At 41.6% G+C, this 18699-nt stretch overlaps 3 protein-coding genes and 1 long non-coding RNA gene across 4 annotated transcripts in view; 2 read left to right on the top strand and 2 right to left on the bottom strand.

Annotated features, from left to right (window-relative positions):
* The window catches only part of LOC116700772 (vacuole membrane protein 1), a 57967-nt gene extending 48709 nt beyond the window's left edge, over window positions 1-9258 (bottom strand). The window contains 5 exon segments of the mRNA XM_032534219.1: window positions 1361-1471; window positions 2826-2916; window positions 8746-8884; window positions 9120-9148; window positions 9150-9258. Of these exon segments, the coding sequence (XP_032390110.1) occupies window positions 1361-1471; window positions 2826-2916; window positions 8746-8884; window positions 9120-9148; window positions 9150-9181 (402 nt within the window). The 5' untranslated portion in view covers window positions 9182-9258.
* On the top strand, window positions 518-18543 carry LOC116700774 (uncharacterized). The gene is made up of 3 exons (XR_004334726.1): window positions 518-527; window positions 14067-14073; window positions 17785-18543. It is a non-coding gene; the product is annotated as an uncharacterized LOC116700774 (long non-coding RNA).
* On the top strand, window positions 14130-16030 carry ptrh2 (peptidyl-tRNA hydrolase 2). Its single transcript, XM_032534221.1, has 2 exons — window positions 14130-14390; window positions 15154-16030. Exon 2 carries the CDS (start codon window positions 15163-15165, stop codon window positions 15676-15678), a length of 516 nt encoding a protein of 171 aa, XP_032390112.1. The 5' UTR covers window positions 14130-14390; window positions 15154-15162; the 3' UTR covers window positions 15679-16030.
* A 46-nt stretch (window positions 18544-18589) lies between the features above and the next one.
* The window catches only part of cltca (clathrin, heavy chain a (Hc)), a 34837-nt gene continuing 34727 nt past the window's right edge, over window positions 18590-18699 (bottom strand). The window contains exon 33 of the mRNA XM_032534299.1: window positions 18590-18603. Within this exon, the coding sequence (XP_032390190.1) occupies window positions 18590-18603 (14 nt within the window). The remainder of the gene's footprint in view (window positions 18604-18699) is intronic.

The raw sequence follows: 18699 nt of genomic DNA, 5'->3' as shown, positions 1-18699 counted from the left end.
TATTAGGCTACACTTTTATTAAAAAAAAATGAATACCAGCCAATTAAAGACATTTCTTTTAATTTATTCATCTTTTATTTCACTGTGTACAAGTTGGCCATCAAGAGGTTAAGGTCTGCCAGTCTGTAAAATAAATAAGCTATACTGTTTTAATGCTTATAGCACAGTGTAATGGTCTAAATGCAGGTTCAGAGGCATTTTCACTCAACAAGAAGTCAATTTGGTTGGAAACACAGAATGCTGTGAGATTATTCATATTCAAAGACATCCAAGATAAAAAAAGAAAATATTTTTATTCTAATATATACCCCAAAACATCCTGTATAAGTAGATTAAATCTGAAAATATGTGCACAAGTATCGGCTTTTAAAAAAACAATATCAGTCAAACTCTAGAAAAGAAAATGCGCAACAGCAGCTCCAGCAAGGAGCACCAAGTTCTGTCATGAACCCAGTGACACCACAAGCTGCAGTAGCAGCCACGCTCACTAGATGGTGACATCCTACATTAGAACACTCTGAAAAAGTGTGCTGTGCCACTAAGGGTGAGTAGCAAAACACTCTCAAATTACATTTGGGAGAGCCAGAGTTTGGCTTTTAAAAGCAGCAGAACGGAGGACACACACTTCAAAGTTTCCAGTTGGGGAAGGGCATACAAGTGTGACAGTGGTGTCTCCCTGATGACAGATGGACTCAGAGCAGTGAAGACAAGCAGATGTTTTGGGACCCAGATTTGATCCGCAGAAGAGACCCAACACCTCCCCACACTCAAAACACAGAGTTACAGAGTGAGGGGAAACAGAAAGTGGAAGAGAGAAGGAAATGGGGGAGTAAAAAGGGGGACTGTGCGCATAGGAGAGACATAAAAAAGAGAGTGAGTAAGGGAAAGGAGTGTAAGAGAAAGCAAGAGTGAGCGACACAGTGGGGAGCAAGAGTGTGGGGAGAAAGGAAAGAGAAAGAACTCAGTGAGGGGGAGGGAGAATGTTTTATCCCCCTTTGCACTCAGTCAGAGGGGTCAGAGAGTGTGATTGTTCCTAGACTGCCTGTCAAAACAGTGAGGCTACCGCAGCGTCTGTTCTTCTCCGCCACACTCGGAAATGCACACGCTCACAAACCCACACTAACTCACGTATGAATATGCAAAAACACGAGGAGCCTCCAAAAGCTTTTAATAATGCTCTTATTAAAGCCTTAGCAACAACCTAACAACAGCATCAACACAGCCTTTTAAGACCTGCGTCACTGCACTTCCATGATCCACTGTGTTGGAGTTTCAGCTCTGACATTAACATGCACTGGCAAGTGAATTACTGCACTGTGAAAGTGCACAAATTGTGGAGTCATAGAAAACACTTTCTTACCAGGTAAAGAAGGAAGGTGTGCAGGCCGGTGCCAAGACCCACCGAGGAGAGGATGCCCAGGCCGACCCAGTAGGCACACCACAGCGTCTTCTTCTCTATGTAGAGCACATACTGTAGAGGCCAGAAAGAGGGACGGTCAACCACATGGCAGAGACACATGCACAGAGTGTGAGGAAAACAAGTAAGGGGGAGGATAGAGACAGAGAAGGTATGAGAGTGAAAGTGTGCAAATCAGAGGGCACTTCAAAGGGTGGAAGAGGGCTAGTGAGTGGTAGAGAAAGAGAGGGAGAGGAAGATAGTGAGAGAAAGACCTTTAGAGACAAAGGTTGTTGAGTTTAGAGGAGAGAGCCGTAGGGTAGGAGTGTTCAGCACACTGACAGAAGAACAGCACCATTATTCTTTTTGGTCGCAGCCAGCTCTTACACAACTTGCAAAGTAAAGCAAGCCAAGATTGATCTCTCTCTCTCTCTCTCTCTCTCTCTCTCTCTCTCTCTCTCTCTTTCTCATGTTGCTCTTCCTCCTGTTCATCTGCCACTATCACTTCATCTACCACTCAGTTTTTAGGAGGAAGCATGAAGTGTGTAGATTACGGGAAGAAGGGAGGGGATTGAGGTGATTGGGGAGTGGGGGAGGCTCTGACCGAAGACTCCATTTCCCAGGAAACACAGAAAAACAAAAACACCACATACTGCCTCTCTCTTTGCTGGGAAGTGCAGTGCCAGCCATGGGCGATTGTTACGTGTGATTATTGAAAACGGGGGGGGGGGGTTCAAAATACTACAGCACATGTCAGGAAAAAACGCTGTAGTTTACCCTGTGGACATAAGAGATTTGCAGGTGCAACAGGGCTTTGTGGGAAGTTAATAATTAAACTAATGTGACGTTGACACACTCACACAAACACACACTTGTCAGAGATGATGTTCATGCAAATACCCCCTCATAGGCACTCCTGCTGTTAAAATCCCAAGCTCTGTCCTTACTATGTGGGACACTATGCTCTGTAATTATATTTAATTACACATGTCACAATGCACAATGCAGAGTCTGAATAAATAGTAAAGAGATTGCATTAAATTTCACTTTTCAACCTTGTTAGGACAAAATGCTGGTGCTGCTTCAGTGGTTTGCCAAAAGACACTTCAGCTGTGGACAGGAGAAGCCAGGGATCAAACCAGCAACCCTTCAATGAATAGACAGCCACTCTACGTCCTTAGCTACAGCAGCCTCAACTATGTGTATTTTATTTACTGTTGGTGGTAAAAATGTGGAAAACTGTAACCTGCATTCTGGAATTATAAGGCAAGCAACAACCATAGAAAAACTGATTAAATTATACCCTCTCTTAAGACCTTCCCAGGCTTTAAAATCAGGTCAGCCTTACAAGGTAGGAGTACGGATTTCAGGTGGAAACACCCCACAGTATGGATATGATGTACTATACAAAATAACAATATTCAGTCACCTTCTGGTGTGTTCCATCAATACAGTAGACAATGGTGAGGAGGATAAGCAGGATCAGCAGGCCAAACACAGTCTGTCTTTGCTGCCAGAGCCTGGGTGAAGGAGAAGATGATGGATGCAAATGCGAAGGGGCAGAGGTTAATAGTATACAAGATGGGGGAAAGATGGTTAGTTAGGAGGATAAAGTGTGAAGGCAGATGAAAAAAAAAGGAATCATGAGCGAGGGGCAGTATGAGTGAAATTGAAGGAAATATTCGATGGAGAGAGAATGTGGAATAGAGACATCTGCTTGAAACTAAGCAAGCTACTACAACTATGGGCTTCACCAACAGGAGTGGCATGTTCTCAATAGAATAATAGTTGTGTTGGTAATAGACGTAGAAGGAGGAAGTGGGACAAAGCTCCACCTGCTGGCAACAGAAAAGCATGTAGTTTTAGGGGTACTTAGTAACTACATTAATTTAGAAATTAATATAATTCTGGATTAATGCATGACATTAAAACTCATAAGTAACTATTGTAAATAATATTTATTTATTTTACAATTAGTATACAACAGTAGCTTGATATAATAATTTCAAAATTCTGTTCTAATTGCGCTTGGCTAGAGGAGCTGCTATGTGGGGCATAGCCCCATGCTTGCTTTAGGAAAACAACAATACGTGAGACCAAAGCCTTTGGAAATGAAAGCAGATGGCTTAATCTGGTGCCATGTGGGGCTGATTGTCTGTTGCCCTACTGCAATTTGATTGGCTATTTGCCAAATACTGTTGTCATTTTCTGTAGTTGGCAGAGTTAATATTTCTTCAAAAAAGTAACTACAGTCAACGTGATTAATGTGGATTATCTTCTACAGCAACCTTTTGAAGAAAAACTTGAGATTCCACACTTAGCACCCACAAGCCCTGGGAGATAATTATGCACCAAACCACAGGTAAAAATCACATTTATGTGTAGTGGTTCTCCAGTCAATTTAGGCTAAGTCCTTACCACAGTGGGCCGGGTATGAGCCCCTTTGCATATGGATAAAATATTTCAATTGTGCAAGTCTTCTAGAACCTGCTAAATGTTATCGGACCAAATGGATACAATTCTGAATGTGAAACAAGTCATTTTAGGGAGGTTCTGACGTTAAAAAAAGGGTCCACTGATTTAAAAAGGTCTTTCTTCGTTATTTTAGTCTATGACAAAACGTCTTTTTGGGCCAGAGGGCATCATGTGACGGGCCAGCCCTGTTTGGCCACTATGTTCAAAATGCTTCAAAGCCTGGTGCAAATCGGGGGCCTGGCTGCACAGGTTTATCATTCTGGGATAGCGGGGAAAAAACTGTTGTATAGCACTTGTATAGTGCTAAACCCCGGATGCAGCAACAGTGCCCTTGCAAAATGGGTAGATAGCAGAGATAGCCGAAGGGGCCTGACATTCGACCCCTGCGATGTCAAATGTCAGCTTTTATCCTAGCACTGTTCACCCGGTAAGCTACTATGTTATATATAACAACAAAATGCTAGATATTTTATATTATTCAGACTTTGTTCAAGATGAGTTCTATTCTTTTCTCTGACGTCTATAAATACATGGCTCTTTATCATGATTGCCCTAAACAAATTTGGCTTTTGGTAATCAATTTAAACACTATACTAATGGTAACAGCTCTATAAAACTTAGCAATGGCACATCCCCAAGATTTCCCTTAAAATGTGGGGTTCAGCAAGGGTACCCTGATCTGTATATTTTTATAGTTGCACAACTTCTTTAGTCTGAAAAGCCAGACCCACATCAAGATGTTGGGTCTGGGAACTCCCCATTGGCAGGGCTCAATCCAAGGGGCGGGATAAACAGTTGTCTTTCAAATTCCCTCTGCACGCAGTAGGATAGCGCTACAACCAACCAGAGCAATGCTAGTTGATAGTTTAACTTTCACCATATCCGGTCGGCAAAACTCCAAACGCATCTTCCTTTTTTAACAATGACTTCAGTGCAGTTCTTTGTTCTTTTCTCAAAGAAAAGCTAACCTCCAAGTCTTCCAGAATCGCAGCCAAGGCGATTTGAAAGATCACGGTTTGCCAGCAGCAGCAGCAGCCATCGTCTTTGTTTTCAATTAGCAGGGAATTCACGCAGAACCGTCACAACTCTGCCGTCTTTACGTTGAGCCAGCCCAACGACTCTATACACAATGTGATTGGCCTGACCACAATTTGATTTTTCCAGCTCATAAGCCAACAGAGAGTTGCTAGACTGACCCTGGCTGCAAATTACATTTGATGCTGCTAGGGTAAATCGAGTAAGAAGTGGGTCCTTTCGCCAGACTTTTCCACCTGCATGTGTCGCCCCCTACTGGAATCCAGATAGAAAGTAGGTTTAAGGTTCTTCCGCATTTGCGGCACTTTGTTGAACCGGATGCTTTGTCCACTAATATACAGTCTATGGATGAAACCATAGACAGTTAAAGAAATGGACTAGCAGATCCCATTGTTCTGGTCGGAGACCAGTGAAGGATAGAAGATTAGAAGCACTTTTCCAGTGATGGCTGAGCGTTACTGAGCAGCCTCCAACTAACCTTGAAGACGTAGATGTGAGGTGAGCAACCTGTCTGAAAGTTGTAAGTCTTCTGGTAGCTGTGCAAGAGAAATCTCAATCATTCCCAATCAGCAGAGACGGAGAGGTAGGTATATGTTAGGAGATAACATAGGCACAGGCTAATTACTGCTAACTAACATGCTAGTTAACATTAACATAGGTTCAGGCTAATTACTGCTAACTAACATGCTAGATAACATTAACATAGGTTCAGGCTAATTACTGCTAACTAACATGCTAGATAACACTAACAACGTCTGCCCTAGAGCCTTTGGAAATAAACAACGGACAAATACAGTCTTTAAACCCTTCAGATGTACAGTTATTCACTGTCAAAGTGAGGTCAAAATGAATGGCAATGGGATGCTAACGGCGCGTGATGGCTTAGTGGCATTAAAATGGCGCCATAGGTGCTACGCTTAGAGAGGAGAGGATTACCCACTTGGATAAAACACATTAAAAAAAAGAAGAGGTCATGAAATAAAAAAACTGCGGGCAGCGGGCCTGAAGTGTTACATTGACTTTAAAACAATTTGATTTAACCTTCATTTAGACAGGTAAATTAATGTTACTCTCATTGAGACATGCAATGTCATTGTCAGGACCTAGCTAAGTTAGAAGGGATACTTTGGTGGCCTCAGGCCATAGTTAATATGGAACAATGCTTTTGTACATTACTTTCATGCTAACCAGACATTCAGTGTATTGAGAAAGGCACGTGTTAGCTTAACCGTTTAAACACACTACAGCGATCATGTGTACAAAAAAATAAACTAAAAAGCCACTTAGCCACTCTTTGTCAAGAGTAGGTGACATTAATATTATATTTATTTAGCTTTTCCGGGTTTTCAAATGGAAACACCCACTTAGCCTTAGTAAAAATCAGTGATGGTTTATGGGTAAGCTAGCTAGCTAGCAAGGTTTGAAAAATGTGAAGACTCATGGTGAGTCAGCGTTAGCTGTGCTAGCTAAGTTTGGAAATAACGGCACAGAATAAGCAATGAAGCTAGCAATGTAGCACACTAGACACCAACAAAAAACAAATAATAAACTCGCCCTTTAAGACACTTAAGAATTTCTTAATAATTAATTAAAAGAGTTAGCATTGAAACTGATGTCTGCTGCTATGTAGCCTGATCACTAGAAGAAGAAAAAAGTCTAACTCACCGACTGTAGACTGTCGTTTACATAGACTGTATATTAACGGTGTGTGGTCGTATATAAGCCTGCCATTGGCCTGTAATTATGGCCTAATTATATCCTCCCTTTCCGCTATCTCCACTATCTATTTATCCATTGACAGATAAGTAGTCATCTTGCCAGACTCGGGGCTTTAGCTACGCCGTAAGAATGCACACATATGCGCCCAAGACATGAGAAATACATACAAACCCGAGCGTTTTTTCTTCTACCTCTATAGCAGAATAATAATGGGCGCTTCCAGACCTTTCTCTAGAACTGTATATCCATATATCTGTCTCTATAATACACCCATGAAGCTGCTATGTCAGTCTGAATGGCCAACATCATTTTTCTCTGTCACTAATTAAGTTAATGATGTGTTGGGCGTCGGAACTGCATGTCAAGTGAGATAGACATGCATTAACGCAGTGGAACCGACTGAACCGCAAGGCCCCTTCAAGGCCCCTTCAACCGCAAGGCCCCTTCACTCGCCCCCTCTCTCATGGTAAAGGGGACATACAGTTAGGCCTGTGGTGGAAGCACTAGCCCTGCTGGATGTGACGCTGCAGAATGCAGACTAGTTCAGTCACTTTACTCCATTTATCAGGCTAGAAAGCAGTCCTCCTTCCACTTCCTGATGTTGAAATGTGTGACTTCACTGAGATGTTAGTTCGGAAGGCGGAACCTGATATGTGTGGAGTAAAACAGCATTTCAATCTTAAAATATGTAGGTTAACTGGATGAAACAACACCAGCAACATGCATAGTGTCAACACAAAAAAACTCTGGATAAAGAAATGCTTTCAGTAGGATATATTTACTGTATTATATTGGGATACTGGTCATGTCTTTAAATTGGTCCCTTAATGGGCAACCCCCACTGAATCTGAATATAGGCCTGATTTTTAAATGCAGAATTAGCAGCAATTAAGAATCTCTCACATCTCCCTATTGAAATCCTCCCTGTTTTACAACCAATTGTCTCCATTTAAATCTCAAGCAAAACAAGTGCAGAGCCCTGTGCATATGCTGTAAATTACAAACCACTTCTATCAACATTCAGGCTAAACTTCACTGTGCGCTCGTAATGTGTTTGCATCTACCCCACTGCAGCAGTTACAACACCATGTGTTTTAAATGGTGGTGAGCAGCAGCTCCCATAGTCAGAACACGGCTCGTGGTGCTTGCGGCTCACCACATCCTCTTGTAGTTTAGAAAGTAAACACATTGTCCTTACTCTTAACCACAAGGCCTCCCTGAGAGTACACTCTGACCTCCTTCTAGGCCCGCTGTGTCAACAAAGATCATTAGGTGTGTTAAAGGAGACATGTTGTGCAGCATGGAGGAGACATTAAAGGAGACATGTTGTGCAGCACGGGGAATTTGTCGTGAAAGCGAACTCTGACATAGGCCTAGTCTGGTCTGATGCTGTTGCTTTTGTGGGTAAGGTGACATCAGTTAGTGAGGTGAAAAGACCTTGTCAGCTCTATTATCAGTAAGGAAGAGAAATTATGAGGGGGGAGTGAAGATAGGCAAATCATTTGTGCTGCATAATAGGCTCCATTATGCATCTGAGTGAAGACTAAACTATAAAGGAGAACGCCTTCTGGGTTGATAGCACTGAGACAATCAAGGTCACCTCCTATCTTGGTATACGTGTGTGTGTGTGTGTGTGTGTGTGAGGGAGAGAGTGTGTGATTTTTTTTCACAACCATCTTCTTCGTCACAAAACACTGCTTAGCTGCTGTCATCACTGTAGCGGCATTGGCATGAATAATACACACTAAAATCCTTGTTTTTATGCTGTTTTGTGAGTCAAACCAGTGTATCCAAACACACAGCACATTAGGACTTAATATTAAAACTCAGCTTCGCTTTTAATCAGCTTTTTTGTCACATGCACAGCTTGTACATCATGTCCTGTTGTGGATGTATTTTAGTCAAACTTGCAATGTTGCACTAAAAAGTCCAATAAGTACCTGATTATCTTTTCTAAGTTTCTCACTACATTGTCTTTTTGTATCAATATAGTTTTGACCCTCAACAGTTTTGGTGTAAGGCATTCATTCATGATATGGAAAGTATGAAACACCTCACTCAGGTGCAAATTTTCAGAGAAAGGGCTTTGGGGGGGAGGTTGCATCCCACTCTAGTCTCACCTCCATAGCCACTCTTCAAAGGTGATGAGCAGTTCCAGAGTGAAGTAGTGGAGGGTAAGCTGAGGTTTCTTCCATACTACCGGGGTCTCACACTCCTCGCTGTCCCTCTGTTTCCTCTCAGCCACGGACAGCTTGGAGTCTGTGCGGGTCTACAAGTACACACAAATAAACATTTGAGAAATTAACATTTTTATAAGGAATTACTTTTTTAAATAAAAATCATGCAAATACAAGCTTTCACATCTTTTCGAAGGCATTTGGTACTGATCTATTTTACACAGTCTATGCTACTGATGCACTCATAACATACATATGTATCTTATTTGGGGTTTGATCTATTACTCAGCTGTGTGTTAGAGGTCTGTTGTTTTTACCAGTCAGCGCTCCATTTTGCTGTTCCTCTAAGTCGCCTCTGAGGTAGTTCACACTCTGCCATCCCATTCACCAGAAAAGGAGTCTGGGAGAAAAGACGGGCCTTTAGCACAGCGTTACACACTCCATACAGCACACTGCTCGGCACACAACACCCCCAAACACTCTCCACACTAAAACATTTCTGTATACTGTACACACTCTTACACACCATCTGACCAGCAAGCATCCACGGTGACACTGGGAATACACGCAAGTCTTGTTCATTTTGTTGTGTGTAATCACAAGTCCACCTTCCCTGATGTTCATGGCAGTTATACTTCATACTTATACTTATAAATATGAATATTATACTACTTTCTTCTTAACATTTACTCAAAGGAGATCACATTCATACACATGGATAAAAGCACATGCGCAGAGTGTCTCACTACAGAGCCTCACTCAGGAATCAGTAAGATGGGGACTCTGACACAGAGGTATGCAGTTTACCATCTGGTGGATTTGTCAGTGTTGCACACACCAAACACACACGCAGATGCACACTCACCCTAGGTCTGGGCCTCTGGCTCCGGTTTCCATGCATTCACACTCTCTGATCTGCCAGGCAACATGACACTGTACAGCACTGATATTACTGAATGCCACGATGCCTCTTTAGAGCCAGTAGGGATTTGATTGATAAGTTCTGAGGTTCTGTGTAAATGTTTTTTTTCTCCATTAGCTTTAGATCATTTCTGCAGTGGCAGTGACATTACCAATCCCTGTGAACTTGCAGAAGTGCCAAGGACCTGAAAAGGTTCAAGACAACTAGGTAGGCAGCATGGTCAGGAGTTGTGTGTTATCTTGAAGAATAATCATGCACGCACGCACACACACACGCAGCACGCACACACACACGCGAATGACCACTGAACAATGAGGCTGCGGGTACTTTACATTCTGATTTGTGCAACTGAAGTGTCACAAAGAGCAAACACACACACTCACACTAGAAGCACTTTGCCAATGGGATCTCGGCCTTGCTGCTCAGTATTACGCCCATCCTTCTCCTCTTACACTGAGGAGAAAAACGCACTGTCCAACACATAGTGTGTACTATCCTGTATGCAACACTACTTATAAAAATTGGTGTAAAACTAGTAATTTTGTGGGAAACATGCACCTCAACAATTACTTTGATTATTAATTAACAATCAAGGCATTTTCACAATCAATACCTAGCACGCAGTTCCATAACAACAACACTGCTGATGGGAAACCCAGTAGCACAGCACTGCTCGCTACAGCACATGATTGCGCAATCGCTTCTACCAAAACAACCCAGACCTGTTGAGCAACTCTTGTGCGAGGGACAATAAGAAACTCAACACAGAGCACATATACTTCAGGGTGAGAGACATTGAATAAGCTGCAATCAATTTCGACGTTCTAAACAGAGACAACAACACCACAGTGCAGTAGAGAGAGAGATTATACATTCATAAAGTGCAAAACAAATCAGGGCTGTCAGTATTTTAGCTGATGCAGAGAGGTTAAACTCACCGTTCACAGCTGTTTAGTTCCCAATCATCTCTGGGCTCAAGAGCAACCTGTGGTGGAGTCCCAGTGGCAATGTAGGGCAAATGTACGCTACCCATGAACTGCATCATAACTTGAGTGCAGGGTGTGGTGATGGAGGGGGCCAGTAAGGGATCGAGGACTGATACCAAGTTGCCGGGGGAGGGGAGAGGAGGCTGACAGAAGAGAGACACGGAAAGTAGGGGAGATTTCATCATTTGCCTTGTAGAACCTCCGGAGAGCCAGTCTAATTAAAGGCCTATAAATAAAGAGGAACACTTTCCTGGAGCGCACTTCTAAGACTTCTCAGTTCTCAGTGGGTTTCACACAGGGAGTGAACGAATGGCAGTAGGGCAACGAGAGCTCAGCTAATTCCCAAATTGAAAGAAAAACACCTGAGGACTTCATATCACATTTTTCAGGTCATAACTAGACAGAAAACCTCAGCTGTATATATGTGGCCATGTTTTAGTCTCAGTTTATCAAAGTGAGTATTTGGGAACTCTTTCTTTGTGATTGTTCTCAGGAAGGTCGCTCTCCACTGGTGGAAGTAGTGTCTCTCTGGGTATGAAAACAATTCCAGTGACTTTATTATGAAGATGAAGTAGGAGCAAGAGTAAAGGGGACAAGGTCTTAAGTTTTATGTACAACAATGATTATGAACTCTACGTTAAAGGGCAAAACATGGACGCCATTACTGTCAAGCACAGCCACTCAAAAGTCTTAGCAGTTAATGGTCCCATATGTAAAAAAGTAAGATTTCCATGTCTATATAAAGACTGTGAAAGTACTAAAACGCTCAGTACCCAGAGAAATGCACCCAGAAACGGTGTCTTTTTAAATGAGCCACCAGGAAGTCCGTAGGGTTGTGATGTCACGACTATTCTAGAGTAAAACGTTCGGCTGCAGTGTTCCAGTCACTCCTCCGTACAGATGGGAATCTGTAGGCACCTCATGATTCAATTCAAAGGGCTGCAATGCAATGATAAAATGATTATCGATGCCACTTTATGCATCAACATGTTTGATTCTGGGGCGACCTCTAGCCCCCCCATCCCCCCCTCCCCCAGTAAGAGCGTGCATGTAAGTACACAAAAATGCGGACCACTTAGCCATGCATTTGGGATATTATAATCATGGCTCATGATACCTTTAAAGCAATATTTTCTGAAGAAATAACTACAAGATTTTGTTTTGGAAAGTATAGGCGCTGATTCACACATCCATCTGTTCAGTCAAGGGTCTTTACTTTGGACTAGGCAGACCCTCCTCCACTGTGTGTGGAAGAGGGTCTGGCAAAGTGAGACTACTTCTCTGCCAACTGACACTTCACAGTTGTCCCAGATTCCAGCAGCATGTCAGCCCACATACAGCACACTACAGACTGGGTTTCACCAGTCAGGGCTCCTTCTGTGTCATGTGATGTGCAATAAGGAATACTGCACTAGATGACATGGAGCCTGCCGGCCTCACTCGTGTCTGTAGAGGAGTCTAACTCTACTGTATGCAAACAGGGGACGTCTGAAAACACTAGATTTGTCTGCAGGTCACACCGAAATGCTATGAAAACAATCTAACACTTTGTTTTGGCTCCAAAACATATTCATCTTATCATTTTTGACACAAACTTATTGCTCCAAACAACTCAAACTGATTTTTTACGACACAGATGAGTGTGCGGACATGATGTTGGGGCAGAATAACCAACGTCTCTTGTCTGCAGCACAGTATCGTAAATGTGTGTAAAGACATTTCATTTTATTCTTAGTTTTGACCATTGGTGTTTGTATCTATATTATTTTTTACAATATTCATATATACCACTTACATAACATACCTGTCTATTCTTACTTGTACTTGTTCAGCTCTGTTGTCCTTCTTCTTATCTGCATGTGTGTTTCTGTTTAAGTTTCTTGGGACCGATGCCTTAAGTATGTCTGCGCATACTTGGCCAATAGAGGGAAACTGAAAGCACATACAGCTTTGCTTAGTACATCTATACAATATATGAAATGAAATAGTTGTTTCTGACGCCATGGCTGTATGACCAGGATTTATAGGTGATGTTGCTAAATGCTACACAATCAAATATTCTTCTTTGAAATTATAAGGAGCAGGAGATTGTGAAAACATGGCATGATGTTCCATTTGTGCTGTCCTTGTTTTCGTCCCAGGGGCCTGCAGCTCCATGCTCCGCCCGATGGAGGGCAGTGTTGGCCTGGCAGGTGGGGAGTGTGTCAGGGGTCCTCAACAGTATGAACCATTCGTTCTGTTCATATTAGAATACAAATATTAACACACTGTTTAGCATTTAAATCATTACAAGCATGCAATATAATAAACAATATTTATAATAATGACAATTATTACTAAGAAATACTGCAATGTCCGTCTATGGGCAAGCATATACTGTATATATAGAAAAATGAATGATGTTAGATGGTATTGAGCAGTTTAATATCTAGTATATATACAATGTCTATATATATATATATATATATATCATGAGCGCCATGTATATATATATATATATATATATATATATATATATATAGTTAGGAGCTGATATAAAGTAATTTGTCTTACTATCAGTCATTTAAAAAAAAAACAATGACATGATGTGTTTTGAAGCACAGGTGGGTGGCTTAAGAGGGGACTACTTTCTCCAGGCACCAATGTATACATATGATAACATACATATTCTGTATTTTACCAAATTATTGCATGTTTTCACAGATTTTTTTTTATCTTTACAATGTGTCGACAATGTGACATAACATATAGCAGCTTAGATTAAACCATAGACTGTATATTAATATATACAGTAAAAACGTAATACTAAAAGTCTATAGGTTAAACTACGGTGGCCCTGAGGTGCAAAACACAACAACAAATCAGAAAACAACGGCAAATCAAAAAACACAACCGCAAAAGAGAAAACACAACACAAAAAGAGAAAACACAACACAAAAAGAGAAAACACAACGACATTAACCAAAACGGAAAAGGTAGGTACTGTTGACAGCATATCCAGTATCACGTCATATTCATGTCCGGCATCAAAGTATTGCTTAATAGCAGCGTGTACCTCGTCATTTGTGGCGCTCATGATTTGGAAAAATGGAAACAAACCCCGTCTTTCCGGTTCAAAGGACGGACCAGTTCTTTTGTCCAATCAGCGACAATTCCTGTCGCCCGAGGGTACCTACCTTTTCCGTTTTGGTTAATGTCGTTGTGTTTTCTCTTTTTGTGTTGTGTTTTCTGATTTGCCGTTGTGTTTTGCACCTCAGGGCCACCGTATTAAACCGTTAAACCTGGACATAGTTAACCAAGTTGGTTCACTGCTAGCTTAGCTACAAGTTAGCATCAAACACAACAAAGGCTGTCAGTTGAATGGTGTTTGGAGCTAACGTTAGCAACCATTCAACCACAGATAGCTACAACGTTTCTGAAATGATTCCCATCTTCTGTTATTGTTTGTAATGAGACGTTTTTATTATTTCATGGACTTCACTAATTTCAGTGTGACAGTTATGCCATAAACCGTTTAAATCTGAGCATGCGCGACTCAAATCTGTACTCGACTCACATCGGGGAGGGACAAAACCAATTGTATTTTTTTTTTAAGTCGAGGTGCTATGGCGTCATCACCAAGAGACTCATAAAGATGATGAAGCTTCATTCAAACCGCTAGCACGTAGAACAAACAGCAGGTATGAAATGCAACCACCGTGTTAGCACTGGTCGGGGGGGATGAAATGTACGAACATGTGTGTCTTTGTTCGCAAAGTGCTATGTAATGTTACTGTGCTGAAGCCATGTTTTTAGGGCAAGTTATCTCTCTTGTAGCCACGAAGCTAACGTTAGCAAGGCTAACTTCACATTAGTTAACGCTACTTAGCTAGCTAACGTGAGCTTGTTAGCTAGCTCACCAAGTTATTAATGTCAGTTTATAGAAAGCATAACGTCACAGTTTGGTCCAATCTTAAAGGAAGAATGTGACTTAATTTGCAAAACCAATCCAAATCTCTAGCAATATGTTGTTACAGCCATATAATTGATCAACCCTGTTAAAAATAACTTTAAAAGAATCGTCTTTAGCTAGCTAGCTAGCTACTGTACGAACGGAACTGATGCGTAGCTAAGTAACTGAACGTTAACGGCTGTAAAACAAAAAGGGTGACGTCACAGCTGAAACACACAGCAAGTAAAACAAAGTTAGCTTTAAAAGCTTAAATAATAATTTTGGTTTTGAAGTCAACTTGGAGGAAAAGTCTTAAGTGCACCGAGTAATGGAAATGTGAACATCTCCGTTTCCATGACAACTGGGAAAGATGTGATATGAACAGTTACTATAGGGATCTTGTGGTGTGATTCTTCTGCTGTTTCAGTGTCGAGGATAAACTGTTGCTGTATTTCTTTGTAGGTTTGGAGGTGTGCACTGTAGATAGTTAATCTGTGCTTTCATATCTGCAGGTTAACAACATGGACTCACTGTGGTCTCCGCTGGGCCTGGGTGTAGCAGCAGGACTGGGCTGCGGGCTCGTCCTCGGTTGGTACCTTCGGGCTCGCTTGGGCCCGACCTCCACAAGCCTGATGGCAGCGATGGGGAACGCCACTGGTGAAGCAAGCGTGATGGGAGAAGGGGGCGAGTTCAAGATGATCCTGGTGGTCCGGAATGACCTGAAGATGGGTAAAGGGAAGGTGGCGGCCCAGTGCTCCCATGCTGCTGTAGCAGCCTACAAACAGGTTCAGCGCAGGAACGCCGAGCTTCTCAAACAGTGGGAGTACTGCGGCCAGCCCAAGGTGGTGGTGAAGGCCCCTGATGAGGACACCCTGATTGATCTGCTGGGCCACGCCAAAGAGGTGGGGCTTCCCGTGAGCCTGATCCAGGATGCAGGACGGACACAAATTGCACCCGGATCACGCACTGTGCTGGGTATTGGTCCAGGCCCAGCTGATCTGATCGATCAAGTCACTGGAGACTTGAAGCTCTACTAGAGTCCCAGCTTGCATCTGTCTGACTTGCATACATTGTCTTTGTATTTGCAATGTAAAAAGTTGAGCTACCATGAGTTTATATTTTTATAAAACAACAATTTACTTAATTACACGTTAACTACTTTTTGGACATGTATACCTATCACATCTCATTTGTTGACTCTTGAATGGCAGTATATGTCGTGTTCTGTTCAGTCCGACTCCGGCCCGTCTGAAGACATGATGCACAGATGAAACGGAACAAATATTGTTAATCTCATTAGAAACCCAGGAATATGACCTTGTCATATAGCAGGAACAGCACAGGTGTTAACTGAAACATTAAAGGGAAACTTTCCTGGTTCTAAACCTGCTTTGTGTTATTGCAGTGTGTGTTGTATGTGCAGATTAACAGTTGTTGGCTTCCCTCCATGTTGCCAGCATCCAGAGCTCTCCATTCATGCCTATGACGGTCAGCTCCCAAATGCAGACCAGATTTTTACTGCACGTGTTGTCTCTAATAACTTATGACTTTTTTTTTGTCCTCCTTGATATTGACATAGAAACATGTCTCTTCCACAGAGCCCGCCATGTTTCTACAGTGGGCCACTGTAGGTTCTCTACATGCTTGGAAAGGGTATTCAGTTTGTTGCAACCTCAACGCTAGATGCCACTAAATCCTACATGCTGCTCCTTGAGTATCCTAGTAAGCATTACACTGAGAGAGTATGCAATATCAGTGCCTTACAATTAGATATTGATTACACCTGTATTTTTCCTGCTGTGGAGTATTGTCCCAAAATGTTCTTAATACAAACTAAGACGAATGCTAACCTTACCAAATTACATCTGAAATCAGATCAGTCATTTTCACTGTAAAGTATTTATTACTTTAGAATACTATAGACACTGCCATAAACAATATGATCAAGAAGAGCTGGTTACATCGTTATATCAATATTTGTAATAAAATTAAGTATTTAAGGGTGTGTATGCACACGTACACACACCCTTTACTCCACTATATATTTACATGGCAAATATGAGTTTACTGCTATATTAATGTTCTGAACATAAAGTACAGCTTTAAATATTTTCCATGATCTTAAAAACTGTATTACAGTTCCAGAAATAGTTAAAGTTCTGGAGAATTTAAGTAGAAAATGAATGCCTTAATAAGAAAGTGTATCATATCAAAGCTATTTTATTGTTTCTACTTTAATCTAAAAAGAATGATTTAATCAATCTTCAAGCTGTTTTAAAGCAAGCTATATTAATGTTATGGGACTGGCAGTAACTCGCATCAGATGTACTTTACTTCTAGCACCCTCTAGTGTACCACTAGAGGGTGCTAGTGATAAACAGAATAATCAACTCCAGAATATGACATCAGAAAAATCAGCACAGCTGAATCAAGAGCTCTCTGAAATCCTCTAACATGAGAGCTAAGCTTCAGTTCAGAAAGTCCACTAGCAAATTATTAACAAGGTGGTTTTAAGGGTAAATTACACTAGCTCCAATCTCTGGGATTTTGGTCCGACATTATCAACTAAAGCCTGAACAAATTCCTAAATGAGTCTCCTGTTGCTGTGACAACCGCGGGCCTGCAGACTCCCAGGTCAGAGTTCACCTTCACCCGGCAAAATTTGCAAAGTCAGCCAATGTAAAAAGCTGATACACTGAATTTTAAAATGGAGAAGTCATTCTAGGAAAGTGTGTAATCACATTGTTTTGTGCAATATTCATTACAGTTTCATGCACTTCACAGCCTCTGGCTGCTCTTCTCAGTACTTGATCATTTCTCTCAGAACTCCATCTCTTCCTGGTTGGGCTAAAGGTGCAGCAGTGTGTTCTCCTGCACGTCACCGTACATGTAAGACACAATCAGACCGTTCTTGACAAACAAGAAGCCTTTATTTTTAAGTGGAAAACAAAACCGCGGTTTCATTCATTATGATCATGATAATGCACAATCAAGGATCTTAAGTGCACAATTTCAATCTAAGGTAATTTAGATAAGAATATAAGTTCAAACGAGTTAATGATTGGTTTCCTGTATACACGCAAGCCTTTAATAAAAACTTCAAATACCACAAGTCCTGTGATATTGTTTCTGAACTGGAAGAGCAACCCTCAACAGGACACGAGGAGAATCAAGTTTGAAAAATCTCTCTCCTGCACTCAATACCAGTGGCCTAAAATGATATCCAGCAGAAACAAACGGCAGCATAAAGAGGGGCGTGGGGCTTGTTAGTCAAACATGAACAGGTCTGCAGTCCCTCCTGAGGTGGAATGGTCACACAGAGCAGTGCTTAAAGCACATGGAAATGTTGTCGAAATGAAAAGAAAAGAGTCCTGCATAGACTTTAGCTGGAAAGAATCTAACCTTTCTGTAACTCGTATGTAAAATACTCTCCTGGGTTTTCTTCAAGAAACGGCCCTGAAGTGTGTGTGTGTGTGTGTGACATGACTGGTACAACGTAGTGTTTCAGGATTGTGGCCATGGAAGCGGCAGTCTCGTGTTGAAATATAGAAGAACAGGGTAGCGTTTAGTTTTTGCGTCTGAATATACAATAATTAAATGCATTTTACAGTTGGACAGAAGCAGCTGCTCACACACATCAAAATGAAGACGTTCTACATTAATTTTTTTCTCACTACAGAGTGCAAATCAGATGCTTCACAACAGACCTTTTTTTAACTGAGAAGAGGACTAGCTCTTCCCACAAGCCCCCCATTGTACATAAACTATTTCCCATTCAAATAAAATAGACAAAAGAAAAATTAAATCTAGTCAATACGGAATGTGAGAAAATTAATCTTTGTGATTCAATCTTTTTCTTTGACAACAGAAATAAAACAGAGTCCTTCATGACAGTTTAAAAAGGGGAAAAAAGTAAAAAAAAAAGAAAAGAAAAAAGGGTGTTCTGTATTATCCCCCGCTCCCTGTAGAGGGCAGAGAGAGACACTGGTCTGGTGAAGGACTGTGGGAGATGGATGGATGGATGGTTGCTCCAGTCTGCATGTGGTGGAGGAGGGGGG

Source organism: Etheostoma spectabile, chromosome 13 (assembly GCF_008692095.1).
Source record: "Etheostoma spectabile isolate EspeVRDwgs_2016 chromosome 13, UIUC_Espe_1.0, whole genome shotgun sequence".
Lineage (NCBI taxonomy): Eukaryota > Metazoa > Chordata > Actinopteri > Perciformes > Percidae > Etheostoma > Etheostoma spectabile.
This window is presented reverse-complemented; position numbering and strand designations above follow the sequence as displayed.